The sequence below is a fragment of the Macaca nemestrina genome, chromosome 2, assembly GCF_043159975.1.
Source record: "Macaca nemestrina isolate mMacNem1 chromosome 2, mMacNem.hap1, whole genome shotgun sequence".
Classification (NCBI taxonomy): Eukaryota; Metazoa; Chordata; class Mammalia; order Primates; family Cercopithecidae; genus Macaca; species Macaca nemestrina.
In genome coordinates, this window is record NC_092126.1 from 45,251,994 (window position 1) to 45,269,406 (window position 17,413).

The 17,413-nt window shown below is 38.0% G+C and overlaps 1 protein-coding gene across 6 annotated transcripts in view; it reads left to right on the forward strand.

The window, feature by feature from the left end:
• Positions 1–3,310: 3,310 nt before the first annotated feature.
• Positions 3,311–17,413, forward strand: part of LOC105470001 (transient receptor potential cation channel subfamily C member 1) — an 81,920-nt gene continuing 67,817 nt past the window's right edge. For 2 of the 6 annotated variants that reach the window (XM_011721694.3, XM_011721695.3), the window contains exon 1: positions 3,650–3,811. In XM_011721694.3, coding sequence (XP_011719996.1) covers positions 3,779–3,811 — 33 coding nt within the window. In that variant the 5' untranslated portion in view covers positions 3,650–3,778. Of the gene's footprint in view, positions 3,812–14,561; positions 14,685–15,398; positions 15,554–17,413 lie in introns of all 6 variants that reach the window. The other 4 variants (XM_024789200.2, XM_011721690.3, XM_011721691.3 and 1 more) reach the window with 4 other exon arrangements.

Genomic DNA, 17,413 nt, shown 5'->3' on the forward strand with positions numbered 1-17,413 from the left:
ATGGTTTAACACATGCATGTCAATAAATGTGATACATCACATAAAGATAATTAAAAACAAAAATCACATGATCATCTTAACAGATGCAGAAAAAGCATTTGACAAAATCCAGCATCTCTTTATGATTAAAATCCTCAGCAAAACTGGCATACAAGGGGCATATCACAATGTAATAAAAGCCATTTATGACAAACTCACAGTCAACACAATACTGAATGGGGGAAAAGTTGAAAGCATTCCCTCTGACAACTGGAACAAGACAAGGATGCCCACTCTCACCACTCCTCTTCAACATAGTACTGGAAGTCCCATGCAGAGCAATCAGACAAGAGAAAGAAACAAAGGGCATCCAAGTCAGTAAAGAGGCAGTCAAACTGTTGCTGTTTGCTGATGATATGATTTATATCTAGAAAACCCTAAAGACTTCTCCAAAAAGCTCCTAGAACTGATAAAAGAAGTCAGCAAAGTTTCAGGATACAAAATTAATGTACACACATCAGTAGCCCACCTATACATCAACAGCAACCAAGCTGAGAATCAAACAAAGAACTCAATTCCTTTTACAATAGCTGCAAAAAACCAAAAAAACAAAAAAACAAAAAACAATCAAAAAACAAAACTTAGGAACATACCTAACAAAGAAGGTGAAATGCCTCTACAAGGAAAACTACAAAACACTGCTGAAAGAAATCACAGACGACACAAATAAATGGAAACACATCCCATGCTCATGGATGGGTAGAATCCATATTGTGAAAATGACCATACTGCCAAAAGCAATCTACAAATTCAATGCAATTCCCATCAAAATACCACCATCATTCTTCAGAGAACTAGAAAAGACAATCCTAAAATTCATACGGAACCAAAAAAGAGCCTGCATAGCTAATGCAAGATGAATCAAAAAGAACAAATCTAGAGACATCACATTACCTGACTTCAAGCTATACTATAAGGCTACTGTCAACAAAACAGCATGGTACTGGTATAAAAATAGGCATATAGACCAATGGAACAGAATAGAGAACCCAGAAATAAACCCAAATACTTACAACCAACTGATTTTCGACAAAGCAAACAGAAACACAAAGTGGGAGAAAGGACACTCTATTCAAAAAATGGTGCTGGGACAATGGGCAACCCACATGTAGGAGAATAAAACTAGATCTGCATCTCTCACCTTATACAAAAATAAACTCAAGATGGATCAAGAACTTAAATCTAAGACCTGAAACCATAAAAATTCTAGAAGATAACATTGGAAAACCCCTTGTAGACACTGACTTACGCAAGGATTTCATGACCAAGAACCCAAAAGCAAATGCAATGAAAAGAAAGATAAATAGCTGGGACTTAATTAAATGAAAGAGCTTTTGCACAGCAAAGGGAACAGTTAGCAGAGTAAACAGACAACCCACAGAGTGGGAGAAAATCTTCACAATCTATACATCTGACAAAGGACTACCTTCCAGAATCTACAACGAACTCAAATCATCAAGAAAAAAACAAACAATCCTAACAAAAACTGGGCTAAAAACATGAAAAGAACTGGGGGCGGTGGCTCATGTTTGTAATCCCAGCACTTTGGGAGGCCGAAGCTGGGGGATCACCTGAGGTCGGGAGTTTGAGACCAGCCTGACCAACATGGAGAAACCCCGTCTCTACTAACAATACAAAATTAGCCTGGTGTGGTGGCGCATGCCTGTAATATCAGCTACTGGGAAGGCTGAGGCAGGAGAATCGCTTGAACCCGGAGGCGGAAGTTGCGGTGAGCCCAGATCACACCATTCACTCCAGCCTGGGCAACACGAGCGAAACTCTGTCTCAAGAAAAAAGAAAAAAACATGAATAGACAATTTTCAAAAGAAGATATAGAAATGGCCAACAAACATGAAAAAATGCTCAACAATACTAATGATAAGGGAATTGCAAGTCAAAACTACAATGCCATACCACCTTACTCCCCCGCAAGAATGGCCATAATCAAAACAATAAAAAAACAATAGACGTTGGTGTCGATGCGGTGAAAAGGGAACACTTCCACACTGCTGGTGGGACTGTAAACTAGTACAATCACTATGGAAAACAGTGGGGGGAGATTCCTTAAAGAACTAAAAGTAGAACTACCATTTGATTCAGTAATCCCAGTACTGGGTATTTACCCAGAGGAAAAGAAGTCATTACACGAAAAAGATACTTGCCCATGCATGTTTATAGCAGCACAATTTGCAATTGCAAAAATGTGGAACCAACCCAGATGCCCATTGATCAATGAGTGATAAAGAAACTGTGATATATATGTATAAAATACGATGGAATACTACTCAGCCATAAAAAGGAATGAATAAATGGCATTCGCAGCAACCTGGATGGGATCGGAGACTATTGTTCTAAATGAAGTAACTCAAGAATGGTAAACCAAACATCGTGTGTTCTCACTCATAAGTGGGAGCCAAGCTTTGAGGATGCAAAGGCATAGTAATGACACAATGGACTTTCGGGACTCAGGGGCAAAGGTTGGGAAGGGGGTAAGGGATAAAAGACTACAAATTAGGTTCAGTGTATACTGCTCGGTGATGGGTACACCAAAATCTCACAAATCATCACTAAAGAACTTATGTAACCAAACACCACCTGTTCCCCAAAATCCTATGGAAAAATATGGAAATAAAAATTTATATATTTGTATAAATTATTTAAACATAATATAATTATATATATAGCCTTTATAAATGAGAGTTCATTTCCAGGCTAAAATGAGTGCAACATACAAACCCACGAGTCTGGCGGCGTGGCGGGGCTCTCCATTGTGCTTTAAGCATAGTGCACCAGAATATGAAATAGCTGGACAATTCCACAAAGGGTTTCCACTAAACATTAAGTCGTCAGAGACTCAATTAGCATACTGCTCCATATTTGCTTAATTATCTCAAACCAGTACGATCGATGTGGAAAGGGAAGACTGTAGCTGGTTCACCTCAGCTGAGCGAAGGAAGCTGCTGCGGGGTCCAGGAGCCCAGCGCGTCCCCACCGCAGGCCCCGCCCACCCAAGCCCGCCCTTGCCGCAGGCCCCGCCCACCCATGCCCGCCCTCGCCGCAGGCTCCGCCCTAGTGTCGTCGCTACGGTGGTGCAGAGAATGACGTGAGGACAGAGTCGCGAACATCTCGGAGCGCAGCTGGGCCAGCGGTTCCCACAGCCCTGGAGCCCAACGTGCGCAGAAGCGCATCTCGGAGCTCCTCTCCCACAGATCTCTCGTCCTCTTCCTGGGTTAGGCCGCCCCAGGCGCGGCCCCTGCGACTCCTGGCACGGCCCCGTGCTCGGCTGCCGCCCTGGCGCGCGCCACACTGTCGTCCCCGGACGGGCGCGGACAGGCTCGGCCGGCGCGCCGGCGGCTGGGGAGGGGTCGCTGGCCCAGGGGTCGCGCATGCGCCGCCACCAACCTGGGGCTGTCAGTGGAGGGCGAGTGCTGGTTCGCAGGGGAGGCGACGCCCTTCGGGGCCAACGGGCCGCGAGCCGAGGCAGCAGTGGGAACGACTCATCCTTTTTCCAGCCCTGGGGCGTGGCTGGGGTCGGGGTCGGGGTCGGGGCCGGTGGGGGCCCCGCCCCCGTCTCCTGGCCTGCCTCCTTCATGGGCCGCGATGATGGCGGCACTGTACCCGAGCACGGACCTCTCGGGCGCCTCCTCCTCCTCCCTGCCTTCCTCTCCATCCTCTTCGTCCCCGAACGAGGTGATGGCGCTAAAAGATGTGCGGGAGGTGAAGGAGGAGAATACGCTGAATGAGAAGCTTTTCTTGCTGGCGTGCGACAAGGGTGAGAGTTAGGCCCCTTTCTCCTCCTCTGGACCCCGCTGCCCTCCAGACCTTTCGTTGTCTCCCCCGCCTCAACTTACTCGGGGCATTCCCTCTGTCTTAGGCGCCGAGTGTCTTCCCGCCTCGCCTGCTGCCTCAGGCGGGCTTTTCCTCACTGCCTCTGCCCTGTGAGTGTGGAGCTGGCGGGCGAGTGGAGCTGGGGCTGCGCCCTCGGAGCGCGGCACCGTGGGGGGGCGGCTGTGGCCTTGGGGTCCGGGGTTTAGGTAGCGCCGTGGGAGCCCAGACCCCAGCGTTTTAGCGCTCCCCTTGCCACTGAACGCATGAATGAGCTGGTCTATCTCTCTGGCTCGCAGTTCATTCCTTCCGGGAGTCGAGAGGCTAGTTTCCGACCCTCCAGTCGGAAAGTTCCTTACCTTAGGATACCTCGTATGGAGGGCTCTCATCACCTGGTTTTTGTTTTTCTTAAAAACAAAACCAGACCCTCTATTATTTAGCTTCACCTGCCCAGTGCTTTAGCCAGTGACTGTTGACTGGCATTAATATCGGAATATCCTAGGTGGAGATACATGAAGGACAGGACAGAAGAATTCTACCTTAGTTGCCAAAACTTTCTCCAGATTTACGGAACGCCTTTGATTGTTCGTGCTTTTTATTGGAGAGAACGATTTATTGCTCCCCGATCTTTGGGAGATAAAGATAGTGAAAAATAATTACAGGAATTACAGGGCAAAAATATGTGGAATATATTTAGCGCGTTTTCCTTTTTTTAGTCTAGAAGTTAATCATTTTTATGGCCATATTAACGCCATGTCACGCAATCGTCCTTTGTAGTGATGCATATAACAAAAGGAATAGGAAATTGCCCTAAGACTGCTTTTATTTCCTACATGAAAACACTAAAATTTTTCTGTTTCCAAATTTATATGGCTGTACACTTAGGAAAACTCTATTAGACCCATGCAGACTTCTGGAACAAACCCAAAGGGCAGTTTACACTATGAAAAGACTAACTGCAGAGGATTTTTGTTTGCTTGTATGTGTGAATGTGTAATTAATAAATGATAGCCTTACTAACCTCTCCTACTGCTTTTGAAATAGGATTTTATTTACACGATTTTTTTAAAACAATTGACATGTAAATTAAGTCCACCTGTGGTTGAGCCACTTTTATGTTCTTATGTAATAGTATTAAATAATATTATGAAAGCAATGTTAATAATATTGTTAAAGTCCACCATGGACACAACTTTGAGCAGTCTTTGAGATGTAAAGAAACAGAATATGTATGTACAACGTCACAAAAATAGGATCTGCGGATTATGTAAAATTATTTAGTATTGCTGGAGTGGCTTGCCTGAGTTCTCTTCCCTCAAAAGTTCTGAGAGAGGAAGGGGAAAGGATTGTATTGTACTAAAATGAGTAAGTGCTGGCTCCATGTATTCCAGCTCACTGTGCAATGGTTATTTTAAAGCAAACAGAAAGTATGTCAAGAAAGGAAATTTGATATTCCTGTCAAACTGAGGACAGAGAAATGTCAATGGAATATGGTTGAGCAAGTATTTGTGCATTGTGTATATTTAGAATTATTGCATGACATATCTCAAACAAAAGAGAGTTTTAATTTATGATAGTTGTATAGCCTATTTAGTAGTGCCAGCTGAAATAACTTGATATTCTTTGTCTTTTTTTTTATTTTATAGGTAATTGAGATGAGAGAGTTGGCTTTGGGGGATAGGGTGGAAACTAAATATGCATATTTTCCCCATATATAATTTAGAAATTTTAAAAACAAGTGAGCTAAAATAGGAATTTTCTATTTCAGGTATGTCAAAACAACTTCTTGAGTTCGATTGGGAAAAATAGCATAATTCTTACATATACTTATGGGGTACATTTACATTTAAAAAGTAACTGAGTTATGGGAATATTCTTTTGATTATATGTTTGTATTCACTAATATTGTCAAACTTTTTAAAATGTTACCTAAACCAATCTAAAAGTGAACAATTTCCCGAAGTAGCTATGGCTTTCACCATTGCATTGGAGCCTTCCTCAGACCAAATGTTAATCATTCACTAAAGCAGCTATTGGGGTCGAGTGTTCATGCTTTTCATAGAGGATTTCATTTAAACCCCACAACCCCGTGAGCCAGATCTGTTGTTGTTCTCAATTTGTAGATGAGGAAAATGAGGCTTAGCAAAATTTTAAAATTACTTTGCCCAAGGTTACATTGGTTAGAAAGTAGTAGAACTGGCATTTATCTTGAGCCTGCACTCTTAACCACTATGTTATGTAGATCTGGTTGTAGATGAATGAGTGAACATCATTAGTGTCAGAAAAGACACATCCATATTTGGACTTACTAGTTTAAATTAAATTTTCTTTGTATGGATGCTTTATAAACCTTGATTTCTGTGTATTACATTTGTTCAATAAAGAAGGGTAAAAAGCAAGCATGGTACTTTAGTAGAACCAGAGTAAATCAACTCTAGGGTATCTGTGGTGTTCTAGAGTGTCTCATTCTTTTCATGTAGCATTCTTGTTCTACATATGCAAAATGTTCATAGCATATTCTCTTAGGGAAAATTGAGGAATTCCTAAAGCAAAAATTGTGGAGATGAGATGGATATGTGTATGTTAATGAATGAGTGGCCCTTTGAAAGATGTGTACAGATTAAAGAGTACACAAAAAATGTAGGAAAGAGAAAAGGAAAAGATTTATAGTTTGTGATAGCTGGCTTTTATATAAATAAGTTCAGTAGATTTAGGCAACTGCTGATCCAGGTAGTGGCCCCTTAGTAATGGCTGTTACTGATCTTCACAGAGGGTGAGGATCATCTCAGAGGTAACATTGAATCCTTTGTAAAGGAAAACTTTAATTGAAAGTTCTTGTGCCAGCCATATATAAAGTGAAGTCTAGGCCCCCCAGATTAAATTCTCAGAAAGTATACTCATGTTCTTTCTAGAAATAGAAAGCTGTAATTCAGAGGTAAAACTTAATTGAAACAAGAGCTGACTAAAAATATGTTGTTTTATGAAAAATTAAATAGTGATTCTTACAGCCATGCCTTTGTCCTCCCTCATTGAGAATTAGTGTCATCATCATCATAAGCCTCTTTTATTTGTAGGCACCTATGGTGTCCCTTAGGTCTGTTGACAGGAGAAAGGGTAAATAAGTTTATTTAGAAAGCACCTAAACTAAGTATAGTTCATGTTAATTTTCCTCTTAAAAAAAATTAAAAACCTGTTGAGTAGTTGGTAGCTTTTAGTATATATTTGGAAATAAAAACCTGCATAAACTGTTCGATTTGCTGATGATCAGTAATCAGTTTATGTGCAGGAAAGAAAGTATGAAATGATTCAATCCCTGCCGACTCTCCATGGAGAGTACTTTCAGGAAATCTGATGTGCAGTTAATGAGTCAGAAGTCCCTTCTTGAAATTTCAGCATGGAGTTAGGGAGAGGGATGGAGAGGGCAGATTTTCACCTTTATCACTGGGCTCAGCCTAGTCTCAATGATGACTGTATTTCTTTTTCTTTCTTTCTTTCTTTCTTTTTTTTTTTTTTGAGATGGAGATTCTCTTGTTACACAGGCTGGAGTGCAGTGCAACCTCCACCTCCTGGGTTCAAGTGATTCTCCTGCCTCAGCCTCCTGAGTAGCTGGGATTACAGGTGCCTGCCACCACACCCAGCTAATTTTTTTGTATTTTTAGTAGAGACGGAGTTTCACCATGTTGGCCAGACTGGTCTCAAACTCCCGACCTCAGGTGATCCACCCGCATTGGCTTCCCAAAGTGCTGGGATTATAGGCGTGACCCACTGTGCCTGGCCTGATGACTGACTTTCTACATAAGCTTTGTGTACCTTTGGGCTAAGGATGCTTTAAAAATGTGCAACAACTCTAGAGAGAAGCCAGAGTCAGAAGAAAAAAGTGCAACATTTCTAAGAGAAGTAATATTAAGCTGCTGTTTTTTGAACACCTTATTTATATATAATGGGCCTTTAAAAATTTTTTACCTATTTGAGAAGATATTTTGAAATCTGGTGTTAGAGGATGGTGGTGGGAAGAAACAAAAAGTGCTGAGTACTGAGTATTGGTGTGAAGTATGTTGACAACGGGGCACCTAATGTAAGGAAGTATGTGCTGTGAGGACAAAAACTTTGCAGAAATGGGAGGTAAAGAGGGTATTGTAGGCAACATTCTAAAAACACTTCACAAATCATCATAGGCATAGCATTTATGTACTTTATATAGGAAAGCTTTTCAAATAACTAAAGTTTTAGAATGTACTAGTTGAAAAATATTGCCATAGGGAATGGTTCAGGGATACTTTTTAACAACAGCAACAAAAGACTCAAATTGCGAAAATCTTAGTGGATAATTTATCTCTAACAGACTAGTAATTCAGCAGCTAGCTGCCTGGTAGTTCTATGATACTGGTAATTCTTTATAGTGATCACACAACTTTCCTGCTCTTTTTCTGTAAGTCACCATCAAACTATACTTATCAGGCTCTTAATTATGTTAAGGTGCTACGAAAGTGCTTTATCAAGAAAGTACTGAGAACATCCCTATCCTTTAGGAGAATATTCTGTAATGGAGATGCTCTCTTGTGCTCTAGTGAGAAGTAAGGAAACAAAAGTATGTTTGTATGAAATGTATCTGTCTGAAGGGAAGAAGCAAGTGCTCAATTTAACTTAAATGGCCTATACGTGATTTGGAGGATGGGATATTACTTGTACAGAGTCAATCTTTTATCTGGGCAGTTAAAAAAAAATGTAACCCAAGCCAGACTCCTAGCTATACCTTGTATACAGACTTGGAGGAAGAGTGTGAAAAGATTAAATTTTGTTATATAGGTGTTATTGTAACCTAATAATTCCTCTTCTACCTTACTGCTAGTGCTCTAAATATCTTCTTTATTGCTAACTCTTCCTAATTTAATGATACTGAGAAATTTAAGATTTAAGATCAGTAGTTGAATAAGTAATGAGGATTTCAAAAGTTATCACTAAGAGGTGATTAAGTAATGACTTTTAGGAGCCTAGATGAATGATAAGGACTAAAAGAATTCTAGCACTGTATCAATATAGTCATGAGACTCAGTAGATTTATTTGGATGCCAAAGCTTTGTTATGTATAAAGTGGGGGTGACTGGCACTGTTATTAATAGCTTCTGTTAATTTTTAAAAATATGTTTTTCTAGATTAACATATTGGCCAGTAATATATTTTTCTAGTTTTATAAATATGTATAATTCAAATGTATATGAGATTAAATTTAAGCAACACAATAAATCCTTTCTGAGACTGTGTTGCAACAACCTGATATAAACTTGATATAAACTAAAAGTTTTAAACAACTCACAGCAGCATTGTGAATGTGATCTCAAGTCATTTATCAGACTCTTAACTACAAAATAAACATTGCTTTTGACTATTCTTCTAATAGAGTTAAAAATATGCTGTTTATAATTTTTATCAACTGATTTACTATGAAAAAATCAGCATTACTTTCTGTTTTATAGTATAATTTTTTCCAGCAGCAGTGTGAATCTTTGCTCTTTTGCTAAATGATACTCATTATTATTAATAGTCCTCATTAGGATTCATAAGCATGAAATTATGGTAATAATTGTCTTTTTTCAAAAATATTCAAAGTGTTATAAACAGTTTAGCTACCATGTTTTTTAGTATCTTTAATTTTGAAGGTTTCATTTACAACAATACGGTTATAAATACATTGGGGTCTGTAATACAGAGTTTTGCGCATTTGATAAAGCTACATTTTAAATCATTTTCATTGTAAAAAGTCTGCATGGTTTTTTTTTTTTCCTTTTTAGAATTCGATTCAAACTAATTTGAAGTTGGATGTCAAGTTAACATTTTTATTAGTATTGTCATTTATATTTCCAGATCCAGCAACTGAACTTGATCGTGTCTTTGTATTTTTTTACATCATCATTCTTTTCCCTCTTAATAAAATTTTCTGTTTTTAGCATCATTTGTAATATTTCAGTTAGAATGTTGCAATTGCCACACTCAAGTTTGTTACAGAAACTTGGTTTGGAAAGCTTTACAAATGTTTTGACATTAAATTCTCTCACACTTCACAACTAACTTCAAATGTGGTTAATATAAAATTAAACTGAACAACATTAATGCTCTCTTTGCCATGAAATCAAACAAAATGCTAATGAGGAAGAGGTGGAATCACCTGTTCTATCAGTATTATATAATTTCTCCATATAATATTTCTCAAGGGTTTATTACAGTTGGCGAGAGTAAATTTGTTGCTAAGGATCTGTGGGATCACTCTGGTATTTTGTATACTAGTTCATGTTTTTTTAATTGCTGGTTAGGACTCACTAAATTGATTTCATGATTGTTAATGGTTTGCAACCTGCAGTTTGGAAAACTGGTTTGGAATGATCATTGGCTGAGCCGTAGAGAGGCATAAGATGAATTCAGAATGGTAACAAGGTCTAACCACCCATCCTATAGGGCTTTATAGGCCACAGTAAAAATTTGGCCTTTATTTAGAAAATCACGAAGGTTGTAAGCTTGATATGTTTTGAATTTTTTTTTTTTTCTTCTTGAGACGGAGTCTCACTCTGTTGCCCAGGCTGGAGTGCAGTGGAGCAATCTCGGCTCACTGCAAGCTCCACCTCCCGGGTTCACGCCATTCTCCTGCCTAAGCCTCCCGAGTAGCTGGGACTACAGGTGCCCACCACCCCGCCCAGCTAATTTTTTTGTGTTTTTAGTAGAGACGGGGTTTCGCTGTGTTAGCCAAGATGGTCTCGATCTCCTGACCTTGTGATCCTCCTGCCTCAGCTTCCCAAAGTGGGATTACAGGCATGAGCCACTGTGCCTGGCCTATGTTTTGAATTTTTAACTGATAACTCTAGCTGTGGAGTGGAGAGTGGATTGAAGGGGTGGGGCTGGAGCAGGAGTGAGCAAACTGGGCCATAGACCATATCTGCCTGTTTTGTGAGGTCTTGGAGCTAAAACTAGTTTTTTACATTTTATATTTCAAATGGTTAAAAAAATAATATTTCATAACACATGAAAAGTCTGTAAAATTCAAATTTCAGTGTCCATAAACAGAATTTTCTTAGAACACATCCACTATCATTTGTTTACATATGGTCTGTGGCTGCTTTTGTGTTGAAAGGGCAGAGTTGAGTAGTAGTGACTAAGAGTGCATGGCCCACAAAGCCTAAACTATTTACTGTCTAACCGTTTTTCAGAAAACTTTGTTGAACCCTGTGCTACAGTATAAAGTATTAATAAGTAATGTAAGTTGCAATAAGGAAAAGAGTAAACAAGGAAGGGGGTGAGTGTGGGCTCAGTGGAATCAGGGAAGTGAAAAATTACAAAATACAGGGCTTGGGGAGTTGGTCCATGTGAAACCCATCTGAGTTTGTTAATGGCACTTAAGGAGTTAGGCTCCTACCCTCCCTGGAGGCTGGGAGATAGGGGCCCTGTCTTCAGGTGTTGGCTGGAACAAAAGTAAATTTTTATGTCGGCTTTGAGTTTTCTCAGGCAGGCATTTTAAGAGGGGCTAGGGTCATCCTAGGGATCTGGCCTTCAGCTGTTAGAAACACTTAGTGTTTTGTTCAAGTTTATATGGGCCAAGGTGGAGGCCTTGTGAAGGGCTCAGAAAAGCCTGACTAAAGTTTGGTCAAGGAGAGAATCTTGGTCAGCAGCTGTGTTAGTTAAGAGGCTATTGCAGAGTCCAGGAGGAAGATCATGGGGGTTTGGACTGCGGGTAGCAGTATACATGGAGACAAGTAGATGATTATGGGAGATATTTTGGAGAGGGAGCTAAGAAGACGTGCTGTTGAATTGGTATACTCCCTGTGGAATTGATTGAAAATCGTTTCTTTTTCCTTCACTGAAAAAGACTACCATCTAGCCAAAAAAGTAAACAGATTATGTTGCACTTCCTTCTATGTGTTATATTTTAAAAGACAAAAGATGTAACTCTTGAAAGCAACTTCAGTATAAAATGAATGGCATTTATATATTTGTCTGTCATACACAGGCATTTTGAATTTGTAATTCTTGTTCTATAACTTCTTGCTGTTTATTTTAAGTTTTCTAACCTCTTTTTACATATATGCTCATCCTAAAAATTAAGACTGTTCTGGTCTTTTTTTTTGGACATAGTACTGTTTTAAATGAATTGCAAATACAAACTTCTCTGAAATGCTTAGCAACGACTCTAGGTTTCCTATAGGTTCTGTGACTGTAACATTTTTCATTTGCATGACTGTGTTAGCTGTAGCAGGGTGGAACTTTTTATTTTTAGGGATGAAAAGTATTTATTTGGTTTTGATTTTTAGGGATTTTCTTTCTTTCTTGTATAGCTCCTTGACTACAATAGAAATACTCTTTAAAACTTTAGGACTGGGCACAGTGGCTCATGTCTGTAATCTCAGTACATTGGGAGGCCAAGGCGGGCAGATCACTTGAGGTCAGGGGTTCGAGACCAGGCTAGCCAACATGGTGAAACCCCATCTCTACTAAAAATACAAAAATTAGCTGGGCGTGGTGGCAGGCGCCTGTAATCCCAGCTACTTAGGAGGCTGAGGCAGGAGAATCGCTTGAACCCAGGAGGCAGAGGTTGCAGTGAGCCGAATTTTGCCACTGTACTCCAGCCTGGGTGACAGAGGGAGACTCTGTCTTAAAAACAAAACAAAACAAAAAACCTTTAAAGCTGGAATATGTGATATTTGTAATGCGCTTTCCTTTTTAACAGCAATCTAAACTTATAAACATGTAGCAATTATTTTTGTCTATTTGCTATACCTGAAATTTATTAAATGTCATAAGGATTTATTTATGTAGCTCTTCCTACTTTTCTGTCTCTAGCAATGTGGTTGATTAGATAATCTGAAAACCTTTCTTCTTCAAATCACTTAGAAATGATAGCTGAAATATAATGAACATCTAGTTAAATAAACAGCCGAGCTTTCAAGAAAGTAAGGGAAACAACCAAGATACAAAAGTGAAGAAAACCAGGAGTTTGTGAGCTGACACTATGGCTGCTCCATGGGTGGGGATAAGAGTTACTGTTTCGGACATTGCACAGATTTGAGTCTTAATGCCCATATGGGAACAGGTTACAAGGGCTGGAGACTGTACAAAGTGAGGAGTTGGATGCAACATCTAAGCATAAAACCAGGATCCTTAAAGGACTGTACCTTCAGCAAAGAGGTAGATGAGGAGAAAAACCAATCTACCAGCACATGGAGACTTCAAAGAAGCTTGTTTGTGTTATTGTGGGCTCTGAATAAGGGTAAAAATAAGACTCCTTTAAGAATACATAACCATGGTCCTGCCTCTTGTTGTCTTGGGGTTCAAATTAATACTCCTTTCAGATAATTAAACTATCATACAGAGACCATACAATAATTACGTTTAAAATGATGAAAAAGTTAAAATAAGGAAATGAAAACATAAGAAAATAAAAGAGTTGGAAAGAAATCTGGTAAAACTTATACAAATAAAAAATACAGTCATTAAATTTTTAAGAAGTGAGTGAATGGATTAAAGGAGGAATGTGACTGGAAGCTGAAGAAGAAATAAGTGACTGGAAGAAATGTGTGAAAAAATTACCCAGAATGCAGGAAAGAGAGAGGAAAAAAAGGAAAAACAGGAAATCTTGAGAGACACAGATGTTGAAATGGGAAGGTCTAACTTAATGCCTAATAGAAGTTGACAGGAGAAAAAGTAATATGGAGATGAAGCAATATTTGAAGAGATAATGGCTGAAAATACTGAAGAATTAATGAAGGGTAGAAATCCTTAGATTTAGAAAGCTTAGGCCCGATGTGGTGACTCACGCCTATAATCCCAGCACTTTTGGAGGCCGAGGCGAGAGGATTGCTTGAGGCCAGGAATTTGAGACAAACCTGGGCAACATAGCGAGACCTCATCTCTATAAAAAATAAAAATTAAAAAAGAATAAAAACAAATTTAGAAAGCCTAATGAGTCCTAAGCAGGATAAATAAAAAATTACTCCTCACCTAGACACATCATGGTAACAAAGAAAATATAGCAGAATTTTTATGTGTAGCATTCTACTACTAAGATGTTGAAATAGATTCACCTGAAATAGGGTTTTAAATGTCACTTTCCAGTAATAGCAATAAATTTTCACTGGTCTATCTTTGGTCACTATTGATTCAACTTGTGACTTAGAACATCACTTTGTGAAGTGTCGGTCTGATAAGGTTCTCCCAGGGAGCATTTGTGTCTAACTATTAACTACTAGTACTATGGGGAAAATATTTCTTTTTGTGACTAGTTTTCTTCTTGAGGGACCTTAGGAAATACGTTGTCAAGAAAACTATCACCCACCTTCCTTCAAAAGAAGTTGTATGTGTGAGGCAGGGAGTTTAAGGCCATAGATTAAAAATAGTAGCAAATTTATTTGAAAATTTAACAAACAAAATCTGTTACCTGTCTTTCTTACTCACTTATTTAGCCCAGTTTCAGTATTTTCTTTTTCTGTATAATGAAATCATTTCTTTTTCTATTTTCTATGCTGATTGTTCTTTCCCTGTTTATTTATAGACTTCTAAGGAGCAACTATATTTGCACATCACTTAAAATGGCTTATTTGTCTAATGTTTAACAAGTCAAACAAAACAAGCAAAATCCCCCTTGCTTTTTTTTCTCTATTTAATTAGCATTTCTCTTTTGATTTATTCCCCATATTCCTGTACCATCTGGTCAGCAGACAAATACGGTGGGGCCTTGCTGAAAATAATTACTGCTGTAATTGTTGTCATTTCCTCTCATGGGACAACTGTTTTGTTGTGGGCTACAGTCACAAAGAAGGCAATTTGCCTGCTCCTAACAGGTCAGGCACTAATCCTAGTCCTGCCTTAAGAATTTTGTGAACTGAATGTTCCCTGGTCATTTAATCTAATCAGCTTAATTAATGAGATGGGGGGTGTGTGTGTGTGTGTGTGTGTGTGTGGTGTGTGTGCTGGGAGAGTGGGGAGTAGGGAAGAGGATTTTCAGACATCCTTCCCTTTACTATACATATCCTTGAATATATATGTATGTATATTGCTTTTCCAAAGTATGTTTATTCCTGTAAAACCTCTTTATAATATCCTCCACTTATTATTACTAGATCTCATTTTTAACTCTGTTGTGTAAGTAAATGTCTGTGTATATTTGAGATATAAAACTTAATTCTTTAAGCTTTTTCCGTCTAATTTTTCTAGCTTCCAGTCTGTGCCTTTGGGCATCCTTTATTAAATTGCTTTAAATATCTTCCAAAAGTTTCTCCTTTTATGATCATTCAGTTATTAATTTTAAACTAATGGTTTTTATTTCATTCTGTACATTTAAAATATTTCTACTTTTTATGTCTGCTGCTGATACACGTATTATTTTATTAAGGTATAAATTTTCATCAAGGAAATGTTCACATTTTCTGTGTACATTTTCATATACAAAAATGAGTTTAGGCTTTTAATCTTTTAATTCAACAAGCTAAGTTTTTCTCTACAGTCATCCTTGATATGTCATGGATATTAAATTATGTTTGTATATTGTTATTTAGGTGACTATTATATGGTTAAAAAGATTTTGGAGGAAAACAGTTCAGGTGACTTGAACATAAATTGCGTAGATGTGCTTGGGAGAAATGCTGTTACCATAACTATTGAAAACGAAAACTTGGATATACTGCAGCTTCTTTTGGACTACGGTTGTCAGGTACAAGGCTAGATAATTTAATCCAGTTAACTTCTAAGTGCTGTTAGATATGCCATGCTTTCTTCCCTTCTTGTTTTCTTTCTTCTTTTTCCTCCTTTTCTTCCTTTCTTTTTCTTTATCTCTCTTTCTTTCTTTCATCTTTTATTTGGTTTCGAACCACTAAAAGTTTTAAAGACAAACCAAAAAAACTTTTTGAAAAGTATAATATTTTGAATTGATTTATCTTTTTCCTCCCAAGTGTCATTTTCCCCACATCTGTCTGATAGAGGTAAATTATCATGACTTATTAAAGATGACTTGGTTGTCATTACCTATGTTAACAATATTTATATTATATATCTAAAATAGTACAAACACTCTGCAAGTGTCAGAGGAATAGTTTTTTTTCTGACCCCTATTAGTTACAGACACATCAACAAAATGTTCCTGACTCAAAACAGTTTTCAGTTTGACTTTAGTTTTCTCCTAAGTTTTATTAAATTTTATTTTTTTGTTTGAAATTTAATGTTTGTTTTTATCTAAAGATGAATGATTTTTATTCATCTATAAAATATAGACCTTCCTACTTATCTTCATATCAGTTTTGGGTAGAAAAAAGGCATGTGTGTAAGTCTTGAAAATTCAGTCTAGAGATTCTGAAGGAAATTTGATAATATTATTTTCCTTTCCTTTTTGATTTACTTATGATGGGACTTGGCACATTAATTCTACCTCTTTTTTTTTTTTTAATGAGGCACTTTTTTTCAGTGTCATCTGGAGACATTTGCAGCAGATTTTCTGAATATAAGTAGGGTAATTCTATGTACATTGCTATTATATATATATAAAATATATATATATGTATAAAGCAACATGTGGTACTGTCTCCATGTATATGTTTGGAGTAAAAAAAAGAATTGCTTACCCAGCAACTTCAGCTATCCAGACCACAATTGAGAAGCAGAAAGTAAGTAAAAAATAACCTCTGAGCAGCCAGTGGTTTGCTGCCATGAAGTTTACAAATTAAATTTATGAACTTTAGTTATAGGAGTCCTCCATCAGAGTCTATTTTTTCTCATTTTAGGCTCCATTTTAACATGATTAATTTCTAATCCATAGAGAATCTGAGGGACAATGGAAGGGGCATGAGAGCTGCAGTGGAACAAAATGAGGCGTGGTGCCTCTGACACTATTTAACAGAGGTCAACAGCATTACATATCTGATATTCTCTGAGGGAGCTGTAGGTTAGGATGATAATTAAGGCTTATAACAATGGCCCAGAGTCAATAAGGAAGAGTTAAATTATATTCAGTACCTATTGTTTTAGAAGAAAGACTATATATATGTGTGTTTGTGTGTCTACAAGACACAAAAGCAGAAGACTTCCATCAAGATAGTTTAAATTTTAAAATTAAACACTTAAAGGCATAAGCTTCAGTTACCTAGAAAATAAGGGTAGAAAAAAATTCACACACTGATTCTGGATAAAAGAATTACTGTGGTATTATAATTTTGTCTTTTTACACATGGTTATATACATGTAATAGTTTTGCATTATACCTGGTGCTTTCGTATACTTGATCACATTCGGACATCACAGTCAACCTATATAGATGTTTACATTTTATAGATTAGAAAACTGAGGCTCATAGACTTTAATGAATTTCCCAAAGTTCTAAAATTAGTAAGGACAAGACTACGATTTGAATTTAATCTTCTAATTGCAAATCCCACGCTCTTTCTAGTTCACTGTGTTCTGTCCAGGTTACCTGTGTCTTATCAATCCACAAATGCCCAAGGCCTTTGGTTGGGTGTGATTGTGGAAATGAATAAGTAAAACATGGGTTCTGCATGATAGGATCTTTAAGACAAATTGGACA